The 19,446-nt window shown below is 40.7% G+C and overlaps 1 protein-coding gene across 2 annotated transcripts in view; it reads right to left on the reverse strand.

Moving 5' to 3' along the window:
* Nucleotides 1-506: 506 nt before the first annotated feature.
* slc9a5 (solute carrier family 9 member A5) overlaps nucleotides 507-19,446 on the reverse strand; it is a 113,337-nt gene continuing 94,397 nt past the window's right edge. The window contains exons 11-17 of one of the 2 annotated variants that reach the window (XM_055648521.1): nucleotides 13,656-13,741; nucleotides 11,902-12,028; nucleotides 10,791-10,967; nucleotides 9,429-9,501; nucleotides 8,037-8,174; nucleotides 4,726-4,927; nucleotides 3,030-3,161 (exon numbers count right to left, since the gene is read on the reverse strand). In XM_055648521.1, the coding sequence (XP_055504496.1) occupies nucleotides 3,158-3,161; nucleotides 4,726-4,927; nucleotides 8,037-8,174; nucleotides 9,429-9,501; nucleotides 10,791-10,967; nucleotides 11,902-12,028; nucleotides 13,656-13,741 (807 nt within the window). In that variant the 3' untranslated portion in view covers nucleotides 3,030-3,157. Of the gene's footprint in view, nucleotides 3,162-4,725; nucleotides 4,928-8,036; nucleotides 8,175-9,428; nucleotides 9,502-10,790; nucleotides 10,968-11,901; nucleotides 12,029-13,655; nucleotides 13,742-19,446 lie in introns of both variants that reach the window. The other variant, XM_055648520.1, reaches the window with a different exon arrangement.

The raw sequence follows: 19,446 nt of genomic DNA on the forward strand, positions 1-19,446 counted from the left end.
GGGGCTCGGAGGCTCCAGCAACGCAGAAGCGCAGGTCCGGTGGACTGTGACATCGGGGAGCTCGCGGGTCGGGGGGGGAGAGACCGCTTCCCGGAGCTGCAACGGACTTCTCCAGCCGGTGTCACGGGGTTGGAACAACCCGGACCGGGACAGTACATCACCCGGCACGGCTTCATGGCCGTGGGACTCACCATCGCCCGTGGGGGTTCCAACCTTGGACTTTCAGACCGGGAGCGGGGCCGTAAATCGCCCCGCGCGGCCTAAAATGGCCGTGGGACTCATCATCGCCCGCCTGGGGCTTGGACATCGGGAGAGACACGGAGAACAGGGGAGAGAAAAGACTTGCCTTCCATCACAGTGGCTTCACTGTGATGGATGTTTGTGTGAATTTAATTATGTGTATGTCTGTAAGACAGTGTCTTTGTTTGTATGGCTGTGGAAACAACATTTCGTTTGAGTCTCACTGGGGCTCAAATGATAATAAATTTGTATTGTATTGTGAGAGCAGTGTTGCAGGGTATGGATGAGACCCTGGTGCGAGCCTCATCTATGGTGGCGGAGGGGAATCCCCGTTCCCTGAAGAACGAGGACATTTCCGATGCCCAGGTGTGGAACGTCTCATCCTGGGAACAGATGCGGCATAGGCGGAGGAATTGGGAGTAGAGGAAGGAGTCTTTACAGGGGGCAGGGTGGGAAGATGTGTAGTCCAGATAGCCATGTGAGTCAGTTGGTTTGTAGTGTATGTCGGTCAGAAGTCTGTCCCCTGCGATGTAGATGGTGAGGTCAAGAATGATAGGGAAGTGTCGGAAATGGTCCAGGTGTATTGGAGTGCAGGATGGAAGTTGGTGGTGAAGTGGATAAAGTAAGTTGAAAATCACTTCTTTTTTGGTAGTCCTTTTCATATGGAAGGTTGGGACCAGATCTGTACACATCACTCTAGTTGTGACTTTAGTGCAAAGTTGTGTTTAGTGCAATGCTAGTATGAATTCTCCAATGCATTCAATGCATTAAGCCAATAAAAGCAAGTTATCCCATATAGCTTTTCAACATGGATTTATGGACATTCACTCTATTCTTATACAATTCTTAGATGCACAGAGTATGGGAATTAAGGCCCAGAAGACATAGGTTTAAAGTGAAGGGGAAAATATTTAATAGGAATCTGAGAGCTAACCTTTTCACTCAAAGGGTGGTGGATGTATGGAATGAGCTGCCAGAGGAGGTAGTTGAGGCAGGGACTATTGCAATGTTTAAGAAACACTTAGACAGGTGCATGGACAGGACAGGTTTAGAGGGATATGGGCCAAACACAGGCATGTGGGACTAGTGCAGCTGGGACATGTTGGTCGGTGAGGGCAAGTTGGGCCGAAGACTTGTTTCCACGTTTTCTGACTATAATTCTTAGCACAGAATGGTTAAAATTATTCATTTTCCCTGTAATGCTATTAGATCTCTGTGATACATATCTTCAATTTACAAACCTATATTTTGTAATAACAAATGGCAACCACTCGATCCATGAGAAAGTATCAACATGCTCATAAAAACAACCTTTCCAATTGGCAAAATCTTGAATAATAAAACCTTTTCCATGAATCCTTCCCTTTTATAAATGAAGGAATGTGCGTATTCTAAAGCAACATATTGGAGATGCTGGAAACTGAAAGAAAAAAATGCTAGAAATATTCAGTATGTCATGGCACATCTATAGAAAGAAAATAAAAAGCTAAACGTTTCAGAATGATGACCATTCTATGGATTCCACCTTAGCTGTCCTCTCAAAATGCATTACCTCACTTTTCTTCGGATAGGATTTAATTTGCCATTTGGGCACCTAACCGCCTCACTGTTGCTTTCCTGCTGTCAACTATTTTCTTCCTTCGCATCGAATACAATGTTTGATTAAACAGGTGGAGATTTGGGATTACCATATGCATAGTTTATAAGGGTAGGTTTTCATCTATGGAGTTCTATTACTTTCAAACATTAAAAGGTGGCAATATCTTCTCGTGGTGCAGACTCAATTATTTACTTCCAAACTGCCCATTGCCAAAATGGGAGTACTAAACCAGTGGAAAGAAAATTACATATTTTGTTTGAACAATCTCCTCAGATTTATTTTGATTATACACAGATGGTTCCATCCAAAAATATCAGGCCAGTCTCCCTGTACCTTCGGCAAGGCCATAATCTCTGACATCCCTCCAGTTAGTCAGCAGCTCTTTCTTGTTTATCCCATTCCTTGACTGTCCCATTATACAAATCCATCAGTGTGAGGCACGTATCTCGCACCTCCTCCCCCTCCTATCACCAGCAAAAATGGAGCTCTCAGAACCATAAACTATTCTGCTTGTGAGTAACCACATCAAGGAAATCATCCCCAACATTCACATCTGAAGATCGAACATTTTCATTTCCATAATAGAAACATTATTAGAAAGTCTGATCACATAAATACAATATATATATTAGTTTGCTAACAGCTTACCATAATTACCAGCCCCAAAATGGCTTGAGCTCTCCAGTATTTCCAAAGCACATATTCAATGGTTCATGAAACTAAAATGCAATTGTCCACTTATATTTGTTTTTCTCGCATGAGAAATGTGATTAAAGTTCTGTCTGTTTATTACCAGACTTCTCAGATTGTTTCATGGTATGTTGTGTTGAGGTAACCAAAGATTTCAGTGCTGAGACATAGGAAGGTCTGTAGAATGATGCAGACCATCTGGTACTCACAAACCCAGCTGATGGAACTGGTCTGTTAGCACCTTCAGCAGACATAAGTGGCTGCAGCTCTTGCTGCTGAATAGACTCAATGGTGTCCTCAGCGCCGCTCCTTCTGCCTGCAGTACAAACATCAGGGAACTGGAAATGAACACGGTGCCGTGGCACGGCAGCTGAACCTGTGCATTCCTCCAACATGAAGTTCAAGGTCCTTGGCTGAAACACTACATCGGACATAGTAGGTGAGACCAGGCTCTCAACCGATGACATGCTGTGCTCCCAGGCATACTGCAAGTCGACTGGCACATTCTTGGTCGTTTCCGATGACACACAGGCTGAAAGATCACTTGCATCACCTTTCCAGGGAAACTCTTTCTCGGCAGAAGTAGGAGATAATGCGAAAACGCTTGGGCTTTGAACATATTCAGAATTACCTGAGATATACAAGTTTAAAACAGTACATTTTAACAACATTTAAAAACGTGCATATATGCATCCTAAAAATGCATTAAAAAAAAACATTTAATATAAAACTGTTAATAAATGCACAACAATAAGAGTAAAGGCAGCACAAGATTAGTGAAAAAGATGCAAGCAAGTTGAAAATTAATAGTTGTAGAGTTTGAGGCAACTTCGAGCAACTTAAATTTTAGTAAGCAAGAGACACTGCAGAGACCATCACCATGTTTCATGATTATCAGATGATTAAAAAAGTCAAGTAGTTATAGATACTACAAAGTCTCAGAAAATATACCTGAATACAGTCAACACAAAGCCTCTTGAGTAATTACATCAAAAGCGAAATAAGAACAAGTGTGATGGAAGACACTAAATGCTGGAGTAAGTTAGTGGGTCAAGCAGCATCCCTGGAGAACATTGATAATGTTAAAGAAGATGGACACAAAGTGCTGGAGTAACTCAGCGGGTCAAGCAGCATCTCACGAGAAAAAGGATAGAAACAGAAACATAGGTGATGTTTCAGATCAGGACCCTTCTTCAGACTGAAAGTACAGGGGAAGGAACTGGGGGTAAGAACAGGCCAGAAGAAAGCAGTGCTGGCAACAAGGAGAGATAAGAACAAAAGGTGCGGGACAGGTTGTTAGAGTTGCAGATTGTGAAGCTGGGGGATGAAAGCGGGGAGGGTAGGGGGGGGATAGAGATGACCTAAAATTAGAGAATTTAATGTTCATACGTTGGGCTGTAAGCTACCCAAGTGGAATATGAGGTGCTGTTCCTCCAATTTGCTTGTGGCCTCAAACCAGGACAGAAAGATCAGTGTGGGAATGGGAACGGGAAGGAGAGTTAAAATGGTTTTAATAACTGGGAGAACCAGTAGCCCTTGGCAGACCAAGTGCGTGTTCAGCGACAGCCTCAGCTCTTGTTCCTCAAGCGCAGCTCTTATTCCTGAAGCATAATCACTCTGCTATACCTTTCCTTCTTTTTATTTGCTGTTTGGCTTTGCAATTAACCAGTTAAAAATACTTCCTTGGCCTTTCTCCTAAAGAAAAGGGTTTTCCCCACTACTGTTCTGCTCCACAACCTAGCTTAAAACTTATATACATATGGTCATGTAACTTTAGCTTGTATATTAATAAAAGATGCGTATAAAAGTGTTTTAAACATAGCTATTTTTAAAGGCATGATGAAAAGATGAATGTATATTTTCTCACTGAACCAGTGCACAAACCATTAGTGAGTCCAGAAAGATTTTCATTTTAGTAAAAATTAACTTAATTTATAATTCTGTGTATATTGAAGTATATTTGAGGCGTCTGCCCCAAAGGTCAGTGTCAATGTCTCTGTGAATTAAGTTATATTTTCCGTCAATAGCCAGCATGAAAGTTAGCAAACAGAAACATGCTCTATTTTTTTTTTAAGTGGCTCAAACTATTGCACCTTAAAAAAGGACAGTATAAGTATTCCAGATTGAAGAAAGGAAAGAAGGCGAAGATAATTGACGACCAGCAGAAGGAAGTATTTGATAATTCCGTTATTTACTGTTGATTTGTTTGTTGTTGCTCTTTTGCTTCAGTGGACAATTGCGAGTCTGCTGAGTTAGTTCTGATCTCGTGGAGATGAATGTAACCGGGCCGCACTAGCTGAGCACTCTGTGAAAGGATGGGTTCATCATTTTGAAACTTCCAAGGTGGATCCTTCTTGTAAATCTCCGATTCTGTGCCATCACTGATTTGGCTGGTGACTAAAACAAGACTTGAGTTATCCTCAAAAGAACTTAACACCAGAAAAGAAAACGTGAGACCTATTGCTTGACTTAAAACAAATAATGCAACATTAATTGGTGGCAGTGGTATAAAACAGCAAAGGGAAAAGTTGGAAAGTGACAGAAAACATCTGCTATCTGAAATAGAGAAGCATAATTAATGTGTCCTTTTGATGTGACATAGGATTTGTACAAAATTTGTGCTCCAAACATAATCAGGATTTGGTCAGGTTTAACTAGCTTATATCCAAGGGATCAAATTTCTGAAGTGGCTAAAGGCAGCAAATAAAGATAATAAGAACTGCCTAAAACCATGACTTCCACTCCTAAAAGAAGGGTGCTCTAATGGGGCAAGCTGTAACTAATGGGGCAAGCTGGAAGCCATGGCAGATTATAGGTGTGAGGGGGCAAACTTGCCTTCACATGTAGCTCTAGAGGCCTTGGTAGAGGTAAGGGGAAGGAGAAGGTTCATCTTCCTACACAAGGTTAAGAAATTCTCCTGGGTCATAGTTGAGTGGCACGAGGAAGAACGACTGAGGTCAATGTCAATAGCAAGGGTCCAAGCAAATGAATGCCATGGCAACGCAGATATGGTCAATGATTGTGCAAACATTACCAATTCCCATTTTCCAAAAGCTGCACTAGTAGACATAACATGCAATATACTTTCATTGTCCATCAACAATTTCTGTCCATCAAGATTTGGACTTACGTGAGCATCACTGACAATGCTCGTGTTTATTGTCCTTCCCTCATTGTCTCTGAAGAGCACATGGGTGGGTCTGGATTCACATACAGGCCAGACTGGGTCAGGATGGTGGACCAATAGAATTGAGACCATCTATTTGTTTAAAGTTATATTTTTATATAATATACATTTTTCACAACTTCTGGGTTAAAGGATTTCCTGTGTATTCATGCAGTCATCCGTTGGTTTGGTATGAGAGGTACATGGCACAGTGGACATGGGCAAGATGATGCTGTGGATTGAACCTCCAACTCGGGGTCCTTCTACCCCTGCTCTTCACTCTCCCACATCAATGATCCTTTTAAATAGTTCAAGTTGAAGATTGGGGTTATTGTGGGGAAGGTGTGCTGGACCTGCGACCAGTTTATGAATAGCAAGTTCACAGCTCATGATGAAAAAAATGGCTCTCGCCCCATTTCACAGCTACTGCAGCAAAATAAACCCAAGAGAATGGTAAAGAGCCAATTAATGTTCAGCCTTCCAAAGGTATCTACAGTCAACATATAAGTTCAAAGTTGGGAATATTTTGATTGTACCTTATGACCAATACTTCGGTCTTGCTTGCACACTGTAGCAAATGGATGAGTCGGGAGTTTTTGAGAGTTATTTGTTGCTGTCATCACCATTTTGAAAGTTTGACCACTGTTGATTCTGCACTGTTTAATTTAGGAAAACTGTATTCAGAGGAAACTTAATTGCCATATGGCAGGAAACTGCCTGAAAGATTCCATGCTACATATATGTACCTTATAGTACAGCTCCACATATCAAGTCTTACAAAAGACGATAAAGAAATAAAGTTATTTCTAATAAAGCTGTTTTCATGTTTGGGAAAGGAACGCTGGGCTAAGGCAGATGCACCATGCTGAATGGGATCCTGGTGAAATTATATTCTGTGCATTTAGTTAAACAGTAATTGGAACTACTTTTGGAAAGAATAGTTTTATATTGGAATATCTAACACAATTAAAAATATCTCAAACCCCACCCCACAAGGTTTATTACAAAGTCTTTGTTGATGACGCAAAACATTTCATGGATAAACTAATACGACAGTTGAGTTATGTGTTAGGATTGCCTTTGACTCCCTGAGGGTAAAGACGTGCCTTTTTTGTCATAAATTAGTGCTTATAGCATCACAGACAACTTATGACGCAGAGGGAGACTCTTCATCCTATTGTTTCTGGGTTCATCAAGAAACATCCAGCCAACTTCATTCCACCCATCCAGCACTTGACCTGTAACTCAGCAGGCCAGAGCCCTTCAAATGCGCGTCCAGCCACTCATGGAACGTGTTGGTTTTCTGCCTTTATCATACTTTCAGGCAAAGAATATCAGATACCTATCACTCTCCAGGCAAAAAAACCCTGTCCTATCAAACCCTCCTGCCAATGATTTTCACCTTAGACAAGAATTCATATAACCTTTCCTATTCCAGAGAAAACAATCCCAGTCTTTTCAAATATTACTCATAGTTACACATCTGCCACACTTAGTTTTCTGCAATGTAGCCACTTTTAAATCTAATTTACCATTCTTCATAGGATGCCATATTTCCACGATGTATGACCCTGTGGCTCACTGCTTCCCTAACTTCCCTTTCTCCCTTAAACTTTCTTTTTGTGAAAAGCACCCTCACAGCACAGACAAATTACATTCGCTTTCCTATTCCTTTCAGTAGATTTACCCCTTAATCAGCACCAACATTCTCATATTAAAGGGCATACAATGATTGGATTTATGGAGAATGGGCCTCTAACCAACTGGTATATTATGTTTGAAGTGAATAACATCTTGTTAGAGTGTCTTGCTCTTGAGAGGTGCTTTTAAATTGGGCTCTGATGCATAGATTTCCCAGGAAAAGCCCGAGGGAAATGCATGTCCTACAAATGATGTACCTTCTTTGGGCCATGTAGGGCTTTTAGAGCTCCTCTAATAATTACAGTTTCACTCTCCAGCCTCATCAGCTCCGAAGGCCTCTACTTCCCTTCCCACCATCTCTATCTTGATTGTTGACCCGCCCTTTCTGATGGTATTCAGCTGCACTAATCTCCCTACCAGCCACCAGCCAGAGCATCATATGATTGCCAGCTGCATGAACCGCTGAGTCCCTTCAGCAGTTGTTTTTTGTTGCTCAAGATTCCAGCATCTGCAAGCCCTTGTGTCTCTGCGTCATTTTGGTTGCCAGCTATGGAGGAAAGAGAACAACAAAGTGATAATGAGTTGCCAGGTCCTCCACACCCGGCCTTGGTGGATTCTTCACCCATTCTGCTCTCCTTCAAACCCTGCTTGTAAATATCAGGGCCAGCGTACAATTTGGTTCACAAGTCTGTTTTGTACCTGAAATCTTTCTTTCTTGTACATTCTCATCCACCCTGAGTGCCATGAAGGTGATGCCCTCATCATCCTCTTGCTCTTTTACCTTCTTAGAGTTATTCTTTTCTTCATCTTCTGAGTCAACTTCCACAAAAACTGGAGCTTGGGTGAATAGAAAGAAAACATTAGATTCTTCACTATATAGGTAACGACTATAGGCTACTACTCTTTAGACTTTGGCTTGTTCTTCAGGCATGGATTGATTTGATCAAAGATCCTGCACGTGTTCAATAATATTTCCAAAAGGCTTTGCTGGAAAGAGGGAATCCAGTCTTTATCTGCATAAACCTTTTCCTAAATGGCAGGCAAGGAAATCACTATCAAAATATGGAGGGGAGCGGGAGACAGGGGAGACACATTTTTTTGGCGGCCGCGCACGCATGCACACTCTCACACACACGCGAGGCTTCGGAGGCTCAATCCAGCGCTAAATGCAGCTCAACTCTGCCTGTCTCGCCGGGTTAACCTACAGCCCTGCCTGGACTGACGGGACACCAGTGCTGCTTCTCCGCGCTGGCTGTAAACCTGGGCCATATTTCCCGCAAGTCCAGGCAGGGCTGTAGGTTAACCTGACGGGACAGGCAGAGTTGAGCTGGGTTTTGCGCTGCTTCTCTGCACTGCCCGTGGGCCTGGGGGTACAGCTCCCTTCTGGCTCCCGACGTCTCTGGCCACCCCCGGGCGTGGGGATGGGACAGCGCCGGAGAGCCGGGATCGATCCTGGCTGTGGATGAGGCGCAGGTCTGTGCCGAGAGTGTTTTGGCACGTCTCCCTCCTCCAATCACCGCACTCTATCCTCAGTCCCAACCCCCTCCTCCCTCCTCCAATGGTCGCGCTGAATCATCAAGTCCCGCCCCCATTGCCTGCTGACCGACGTCTCTCTCATCCAATCGGCGCCCTCGATCAGCAGTCCCACCCCCACTGTCTCGCTGAAAGTGGAGATTTCACTGGGTTTTAAAATCCGGATTACAAAAAATGGGGGGGATCCACCCCACCTCTCAAAACAGGGGGGGACGTGTGTCCCCTGGCCCCCCCGGGATTTCCGCCCCTGCTAAATGGGATACTAGAAAAAAAAAATTTGAGTTACCCAGCCTTATCCATAAGGAAATCCTAATACATTCCCAACAACAACCCCTATCTGCAGCAACATCTGGGTATATATTGAATTACAGGGTCACCTCCCAGTTTATTGGTGCCATTTATTGAAGGAGTTTGGTTGAACATCCAAACTCGTTAGGGGAAATTTAAGGAAAATGCTTCAATGTATATCTTGATTTTCAAAGAACGACACATAAAGATCATGTGCAGGGAAAGAGCATTCTTTTAAATTGTAAGTAAATTAATCAATCACACACTTACTTGTATCATGCCAGCTGACATTTCGCTGTAACTTATCATTAGGTACTTGGCCATTTGCACCTTCAACAACTCTCTGTTGGAAACCACATAAAGGCACCAAATGAAGTTGGAAGTAAAACAGATGCAGGCTGATAACTGATTTTCTTGAACTCAACAATTTAACATAAAAAATGAGAACATAATTCTATTCATTATTTGTACCGCATACTTCGATGTTAGAAGAAATGAACTTCAAACTGATGTTTTATCTGTTAGTGTGTTGTGTGGTAGATTCTGCAGTGAAAAAGGTTAGTGCTGAATATTTCTATCAAATTCAAGGACCATTAGAGCATTCTGTGATAAAATGTTAAGGCTTCCAATGGCACAAAGTGAGAGAATAGAGTGTTAAACTTACCATGCACATTTCAGAAGGCAGACTGAATGCAAGTCATTGAGATGCAATATAAATATAGTCAATTACATAAATATGAAGTCAAATAAGACTCAAGGCAACTTTAACCTAAAATTGCCAATTATAAAACTAATATTTTTTAGGCTCTGCCCAATTTCACTCCCTGTTGAAATCAGTATCAGGCAGTATTAAATCCATATGATTGCATTAGTTTTCCATCAGTGAGTTAGGTTAAAATTATCCTTCCATATTTTCTCTCGATGACTCAAATGTGTTAAAAAAAATAGGCATTAGTCAGCCATGACAGAGTTAATCATTGTTCACAAAATTGAAAGGGTTAAATGGTTACCATGTTATTTTCTCTCAGATATAGTCTGACCTACCATGCATTTCCAGAATTTTCTGTTCCTGTCCTATTTTGCCCAGAGACCTTCACTAAAAGTGAGCAGAAGGAAAATGTGAACAAAGTCTTCTTAAGTTCGGTTGTTTAATCTTGGAAACAGAAGCTTGCCAGTTGAGACTATCTTGAGATTATAAAATATTCACAATATATATTCAACCAAGAGTTGATTAGACCTTTACAGACTGCAGTGCAAAGTCTTGATTGCTTGTGGTAGATAATAAGCAAATTGAGGAGAATGTATTTGAATAAATCTGTACTTAATATGATATCATTTGATAGGAACTTTAAAAAATGGAAAATCCATCAACCAACAAAACGGAACTAAAACTGAATCCAATGTAGAAAGGTCTTTCAAAACTGTTTTAGCCTGGAGCACTGTCATACATGATTCAGCTTACCACTCACTGAAATAAAATATGCCTGTAGAGCAGGAAAATTAAAGAATCAATCCCCTTTCATGTGGATTATTGTTCCTGTAACAACAGATGTGGAAAGACGTTTTACCCCTAAAAACATTCCTTGGCCTTATAGTATAAAACGAACTTTGTGCAACTGCAAAGAAACTTGCCTTTTTCTGACATTTGTGCTCCTTTTTATGTCTGCATTTGTTCTTTGAAGGGTAGACATTATGTTTGGTGGATTTGAATGACTCGAGACGACTTCTCATGTTTCGTTGGAAAACCTCCCTTTCTTGCCTTTCTTGTTCGCCTTGAGCCATGAAGTGCCGACTGTAATTACCTTGGTACTGGTGCGGCATGGATCAGACATCAATCATAATAAAATCAACAACCGAGGCACACACAGAGAGTGCCAACAATATAAAAAAGTTATTAACTGTCAAAATGCATTAACTGTGCAGATGGTAATTGATTCAGCATGTGCTGCTTCTCCACTTACACTCTGCATTCATGTCATTATGTACATTTCCTTTAATTTTATGCTTTGGATAAGAGAGGGGAACTTTTCAAAATGGCCAAGAACAGAAGCATTCATACAAGTTATGCCATGGACCGATTAAAGAATCACAGCCCTAAGTTTCAACAATTCCGACATTTGAATGAATACATTTGGACACATTTACACAGTTGCGCATTGTACTCATATATGAAAGGAAACAAAAATCTCTTCTATATTTTTCAGCACAGCCAATTGGAGAGCAATCAGATGAAAGAATTTGAACAAATTTTTCTCTTCCTAATTTTGGGACACTGAGGCCATTTATGCATCCCTGTCATTCTCTGGTTCAATCAGCTAACTGACAGTGGGTCTGACATTCTTTTAATTTTTAGTTTTAGAGATACAGACCCTTCGACCTACTGACCACACTAACCATCGATCACCCATTCACACCAGTTCTATGTTGTCCCATTTTCTCATCCACTCCCTACACACTAGGGGCAATTTTCAATGGCCAATTAACCTACAAACCCACAGGTATTTGGGATGTGGGAGGAAGCTGGAGCAGCCAGAGGAAACCAACAGAGAGAAGGTGCAAACTCCACACAGACAGCACCTGAGGTCAGGATTGAACCCAGATCCCTGGCGCTGTGAGGAATTCTGTACTAGTTGGGTGCTTACCAATTAAAATTGAATCTGAATCCGAATCTGAATCTGATCTGCTTACCTCTATCCTTGGGTAAATTGATCTGTTTTTCAACATAGTTATGAAAGTATCTTACCCTTTTCCGAGGCTTGTACAGGTTCCCTCTTAAAACATGGTGCATTACTGTGTCTTCCCGATCTCTGCCGCTCCTCACTGTGTCAATTACTTGCATGTCTAGACACACTGCACTTCCGCTTTCCCTCCTGATATATACAAAAACAAAATGAATGCACAAAAATTAAACTCCAATGTCCTTTTTCTTTAAATATATTGTCACTGTTCAAATATATTGAGTTGGCCCAGTTGGCTAGTGATTGTGATCTCCACTGGCAACTCCATGAAAGGAGGTCTGAGATCTCTGGTAGGCTATGGACATCAGCAAACACAGAGACGTCTAAGACCTACTTTGCCTTACAGTGAAAGCAGGAGCTATAAAACCAGAAGGAGAAAATGGAAACTACACAAAACAATATGTACTGTAATCCAAAGTAATTTACAATAGTAATTTTAAATGATCAGGACACACTTTACTAGTAGGCATGTAGAAACAAGAAAATGCAGATGCTGTTTTATAAAGGAAGACACAAAGTGCCGGAGTAATGCTGCCTGACCCACAGAGTTACTCCAGTACTTTATGTCTTCTATAAGTAGACTTGCTGCTTCATAATCAGTGTAATACTGTGTGCACAATGATCACTTCATATTAAAGGAATTTTCACATATATCAGGCATCTTCCACTCCTCAGAACTCAATTGGAAGCAAATCAATCTCTAAAGCACCATGTAGAATACAGTGCTGCATTTTCTTTTGTCTAAACCGAGGCATTTTTTTAGTGGAAGGCTGAAGACTATAAATTGAATAAAACATGTAAGAAACAAAAAGGCACACGTATCACCTTTTGCAAAAGTTATTTTTTCTTTTTAATGTTTGATTCAGTTTAAAAATGATAGAAATATTACCACACTGAAGGCCTCATAAAGATACTTCAATGAAAAACATGGGAAATGTGATAACATCTATCTTTTCTCCCTTCTGTACTGAGGCATTAAAGAACATCACTTAAACATAATATCTATTGGTATTAATTTCCTGTTTATTTCAGAGACCACCATCTGGATTGTGTGATAAAAATGGTGCACAGATGGTCCGGATCATTAGAAAGTTCAGCACTGTATAAAACCTGTTTACTCAAAGTTATGTAAAGACAACGTTGTGGATTTAAACAGTTTTCTTAATGATTCATTCTCTGAATCATTAAACAGCGCTTTGAGCTATTTAATCAGTGCGTGGTCGTCATGAAAAAAAAGTCAATAGAATCTGATAGTGGTAAATAATATTTTCATTGACATGGTTCAATAAAAGACTGGAAACTAATCACCGAGCCTATCTGTCGATATTGCTTGTAACAGTCATTGATAATTCAGTCCCCGCATTACTCATATAGCAGATTTTATTTTAAATGAACCTCAACGTTATGTTCTGTCTATAGAGGTCATTCACTTTTAATGTTCAATATACTTCTAGCATTGAAGACCAAAAGGAAAATCCACTTAGTCAAAAATAAAAATCAGATTTAATTTAACTGAAAATCTAACATGACTTTAGAACTGTTGATGGAAATCTTCGGCACTTGATGGCTTTTTTCAAGTTGCTGAGTGTAGATGCATCTCTCTCCCCCTCTTCCCTCATGTCATGGCCAAAGGAAGAAATGACTGTAGGCTACAAGACTGAATGCCTAGAATATTTCTGAATAGAAATTGAACAATAGCGGAAATTCCAGCTCTGAAGTGCAGGATGAAATTCATGCAAACACAATGCATTGTACTCACAGGAGATTTGATACAGATGTTTCAGAGAATGATGTTCGACTTGGCAGAGATGCGAGTGAGAATTTTCCAGTTGACATGTGACCTCCCTTAAAAAAAAGAAATTTATATTCAACTTTAAAGTCACATTTTCTCTCAAAATAAAAAAAACAAATAATTTGCACCCTCAGAGCCATAGAGCCATTTAGTCACACAGCACGGAAACAGGCCCTTCAGCCCGACTTGCCTATGCCGATATCCCATTGTCCCATCTGCCCACATTTGGCTCACATCCCTCTAAACCTTTCCTATCCATGTATCTGTCCAAATGTATTTTAAATGTTGTTATAGTACTTACCTCAATTACCGCCTCTGGCAGCTCATTTCATATACCCACCGCCCTCTGCGTGAAAAAATTGCCCCACGGGTTCTTATATTTTCCCCCTCTCACCTTAAACCTATATCCCCTGGATCTTGAATTCCCTATTCTGGGGAAAAGACTGTGCATTCACCCTGTCTATTTCCCTCATGATCTCATACACTTCTATAAGATCAGGACTGAACCTTCCCAATCTGAATGGGTCACATCTGGATGGCACGCAACAAAAGCTTTTCACTGTACCTTGGTACACCTGACAATAAACTAAACTGAACTGAACAGACAGTGCATATCCAGAGAAAGAATGGCAATTCACTTTCATTCGTTCAAAGTAACTAGATGCTGAGAAGAAAGTGCTCTGGATTTGTATGTATCATAGAAGAAGTTTGATTTTGGATCATGTGTTTAACTGAGCTTTTGAAAGTCTCATTGATACCTTGACTGTGGTTTGGCCTGGGGAGAGGAATAAATAATATAAAAATTCAGTTGAAAGATATTTAACCAGAAAGGTTGTCTGTTTCTCTCTCCACATATGTTCTAGCATTTGTTTTTTATATTTATTGCTGGCGTAATAAATACATAATTATAGTTCTTGATGCTGGCTCACTTTATTATTTTTCTATTTGTAGACAAAGATGCATAATCTGATCTCAACTACTCCAGTGACTACTTCAACTTGTCTGGTCCCACCTCATCAGAGATATTCCTTTCCGCCTCCCTTCTCTGCTATCAAAAATTAACTTGGTTTCTCTCTTCTCCAGTTCTGATGAAGTGTCTGGGGTGGCACAGTGGCGTAATGGTAGAGCTGCTGCCTCACAGCGCCAGAGAACTGGGTTCAATCCTGACTGCTGGTGCTATTTGTACGGAGTTTGTCTGTTCTCCCTGTGACCGCGTGGGTTTTCAACGGGTAATTCGATTTCCTTCCATCAAGTCCACACCAGCTGAGTTTTTTTTAGAATGTTTCCGTTTTGTTTTGAACATCCTGTCTTGTGGCATATTCTAAAATGGTTTCATTATCTCATCATTTTTTTTGGGGGGGGGGGGGGGGGGGGGGGGTAAGGGCAGAAGAACATCTTAAACCATAGGCAAAAAATTGTGATTAAGTAAACTCTTGTCAGTGTTCAAAAGGACACAAAGTACTGGAATAACTCAGAGAACATGGATAGGTGACGTTTTAGGTCGAGACCCTTCTTCAGACTGAATTACGAAAAATTCTATTTTGTTATGTGTGTACTTACATTGTGGGGACAAGTAAGATGAAGCAGAGAAGCTTGTTTCTCCAGTTCCTTGTGCAAATCCTGCCTGTTATTCTAGCTCCTCCAATATGCATTACACAATTAACTACATGTAAAGCACTTTTCAGATGTGGCAAAGATGAATGCAAGTGTTTCATGTTTCCATCAGCTCAAACTTCAGCCAACATCTGCTAATAGCATTACCCGTTAGAACATGTGTGTCATGGATATGTGCCATGGCATCGTTTTTCAAACCTCTGTTCTTTTCTTTAGCCTCATTTTTTAAACTTGCTTCTTTACCTCTCCTTCAATTTTGCTAACTGGCAGGAGAACATATTCACCAGATGTGTCATTCTATTCAAAAATCTGAAAAATATCCTCCTTACATCTTTTAATTATTTGTAAAATACATGTTCTTACATACTGATCTTGACATTGAGTTCAGGTAGTACAATTTTGAAAGAAAACACAAATGAATTACATTTCTGGAGTAACTCAGTGGGCGAGGCCTAGAGCCATTAAGCACGAAAACAGGCTCTTCATCCCAACGCGTCCATGCCAACTAAAATGCCCCATCTAAGCTCGTCGCATTTGCCCTCACTTTGTCCATGTCCCTCTAAATATTTCCCATCCATGTACCTGTTTAAGTGTCTTTAAATGATGTTAGTATACCTGCCTCAACTACCCCCCCTGACAGCTCATTCCATATACCCACCACCAACTGAGTGAAAAAGATGCTCCAGTGGTTCCCATAACATTTTCACTTCTCACCTTAAAACTATGCCCTCTGGTTCATGATGCCCCTACTCTGGGTAAAAGATTCTGTATATTCATCCTATCAATTGCCCTCCAGATTTTATAAACCTCTATAAGAATACCCCTTAGCCTCCTGCATTCCTAGGAATAAAGTCCTAGCATGCCCAATCTCTCCCTATAGCTTAGCCCCTTGAGACCTGGCAAAATTCTCGTCAATCGTCCCTGCAGGGCGACTAAAACTGTACACAGTATTCTAAATACGGCCTCACCAAAGTTTCGTATAACTGTAACAAAACATCCCAACTTCTATACTCAATACCGATTTATAACCCCCCACTCCCCATGTATCAAACACCTTCTTTACCACCTTATCTCCCTGTGATGCTACTTTCAGGGAACTGTGCGCCTGTACGCTTATATTCCTCTGTTCTACAACACTCCCCAGGGCCCTACCTTAAAGGTCTTGCCCTTGTTTGACTTCCCAAAATGCAACACCTCACACTTATCTCCATTGTACTCCATTAGCCATTCTTCAGCCATTTGCCCAGCTGACCCAGATCCTGCTTCACTGTCGGTAATACCACCTACTTTAGTGCCATTTGCAAACCTTCTCATCATGCCTTGCACATTATCATCTAAATTGTTAATGTAAACCACAAATAGCAATGGACCCAGTACCAATCCTTGTTGCACACCATTAGTCACAGGTCCCCAGTCTGAAAAACACCTTTCCACCATCACCTTCTCCTTCCTTCCATGAAGCTAATTCTGTATCCAGGCAGTTACTCTCCCTGGATACCATGCAATCTAACGTTCCAGAACAGTCCGCGATGCGGAACTTTATCAAAGGCCTTGCTGAAATCCATACAATGTCTATGCCTTGCCCTCGTCAACCTACTCCTTCAAAAGTGTCACCTATCCATGTTCTCCAGAGATGCTACCACTGAGTTACTTCAGCAATTTGTTTATTTGATAAATTAAACTTCCTTTGACTTTTCCTTTTATCCTGGGAAACAATGTTGGTACTAATTTTCATCAACGTTTCTGATGTGTAAGTGTCATCAACAATAAATTAGTTTGAAAACTACAACCAGTCAATGTCATTCTGACTACCACTGCTGGATATCAAGTTAGTATCAGCCCAGTTAATACCAGATAACTCACACAGTCATGCCTTGCAATATCATGTTTCAGTACAAGGGACAGTGTGACTATCAGTTACAAGAATTTGCGCACAAAAAGTGTATAATAATTTTTTCTCATGACCTGTTAAATAAGATTTTTAAATAGCGTCTTGAAGACATTCCACTGAACCAAATAGATAGGATCTTAGGCACCGCCATTAACTTGTGATCAGCCATATACCTAAAGTACCCAGAGATGGTAGCTGGATTAGTTTACTGCAGGCTTCATTCCAATAACCAGTATATTTCATGAGAACGGCAAGGCCTCACACAGATTTTAGCAAAGGAAAGAAGATAGGGGCATGGCTTCTGAAGTTCAGCAGTTGGACTACATCAAACTTGTCACTGTAATGATATTTTACCATTAGTAATTTACATTAAAATAGCAAAATACTGAGATTGCCTGTCAGTTGTTAAGTATAAGTAAATTATCAGGGATTAAAGCTGTCTAAAACTACTGCAGTATCACTTTACCTCACACTGACATTCACAGATGGACTCCACCAACACTGCCTTATTATTTAAAGTGACAAAAAAAATTACGCTTATAACAGCTTTGAAGTATCTCTTTCCCCTTGGCAATTCCGACAATCAGCTTTGAACAATGAGATCTAAAATGGAACAACAACTGGCTCTCACACGGAACGTAGGCAAAGATGTTGTTAATTCACAATACCGGATTTTTACGAAGTTAGATTTGAAGAAAATTATTAACGACATTGCAAAATCCAGTTGCCATCTAATACTAAAACTGTATTTATGAAATATGCTTTAATATTTAGCACTGAGGACATTGTTATCTTTAAATCACTGAATAATAGGAACTTTCTGGCGAATTTTCAACTTAATTGGACTATTTAAAAAAAAGATCTTTAGCAAATTGGTTAAAAATACGTCATTTTGTTTGAATTTCTAATTCAACATTTCTGGCAATGTTGTATGACCATGAATTCTAGACGGACTATAATCATGTTTGATTAGGTTTAAATATTTCAGTGTTAGGTTGCTCTCTTTGATCTACCCCTTAGACATGGACTTCCATCTCCCTTTTACTCAGCACCAAACTCTTTTGTTGTTCATTTATTCTATCTTCCATGCCTCCCTCCTTGGGTACTCCATTGCTGCTCTCATATCCCTTATCAACATTTTAGCATGAGTTTGAAACTTAACTACTCCATTGCATAAATTCTGTTTCCCAAGGTCCCAACCAAGCATCCTTTCACAAAGAGTAATTTCATCTGTGCCATCTCCCGCTCCCAACATGCGTGTCAACTTTGTCAACTTCCTTTCCATCTTTCTCATCCTAACCCAATATACCTGCCTTCAGATGGGCCATAGACCCAGTATGTCCAGTTTTCTAGTACATCCATGCACTTACAAATCAGAGTTCTCTTACTGAATTTCACTACATTTACATCTGGACTGTTAATACAACGTGGCCTCCATATGACCACACCTAGCATTTTACAGAAACCTTCCGAAATGGCAGCTTAGACATTGCTTCTGAATTTCAGATCTGTTGAACTGAATTTCAGGTCCACAATACAACCTGCTCTTGCCAGAGTAACAAGAGTTTGGTCCAAGCAACTAAGGACAATTTTCTACCCAGTATTCTCTTTAAGTCCTCCACCTTTAGTTCATATCAGTATATTCCTGGCCCTTATACATGGTCATTACTTGCATTTTTTTTTGAAGTGTGGTAATATTTCTTGTTCTCCTGCTCAAACATAAGTAGTGGACTATTAGTGGCATTATGTCTTCATTGCTTGAATGCACCCAAGGATTTTTATGTAGATGGGAAGGTAGCTAACCTAAATTTTTTTTTAAACATTCTACTCAGCGGCTGTGGAAAGCATCTTGTCCGGAAATATTACAATCTGGTTTGGGAATTGCTCTGCCCAGGACAAGAAGGTTCTGCAGAGAGTAGTGCGTTCGGCCGAACGCACTATGGGAACTTCACTCGCCCCCCTGCAGGAACTATACATCAGGAGGTGCAACTCCAGAGCCAATAAAAACATGGGAGTCCCCTTCCACCCCTGCAACAGACTGTTCCAGCTGCTACGGCCAGGCAAACGCCTCCGTTGCCATGCTGCGAGAACAGAGAGGTTAAGAAGAAGCTTCTTCCCAGAGGCCATTAGGACTGTAAACTCCTATCTCACCAGGGACTAAATTTACTGTACCACTTTTTCTTAAAATTGTTGTTTTTTTTCCCTTTTTCCTTCCGCCCACAATATTTAATATGAAAAGGAATATGTGAGTCT

The sequence above is a fragment of the Leucoraja erinacea genome, chromosome 17 (genome assembly GCF_028641065.1).
Source record: "Leucoraja erinacea ecotype New England chromosome 17, Leri_hhj_1, whole genome shotgun sequence".
NCBI lineage: Eukaryota > Metazoa > Chordata > Chondrichthyes > Rajiformes > Rajidae > Leucoraja > Leucoraja erinaceus.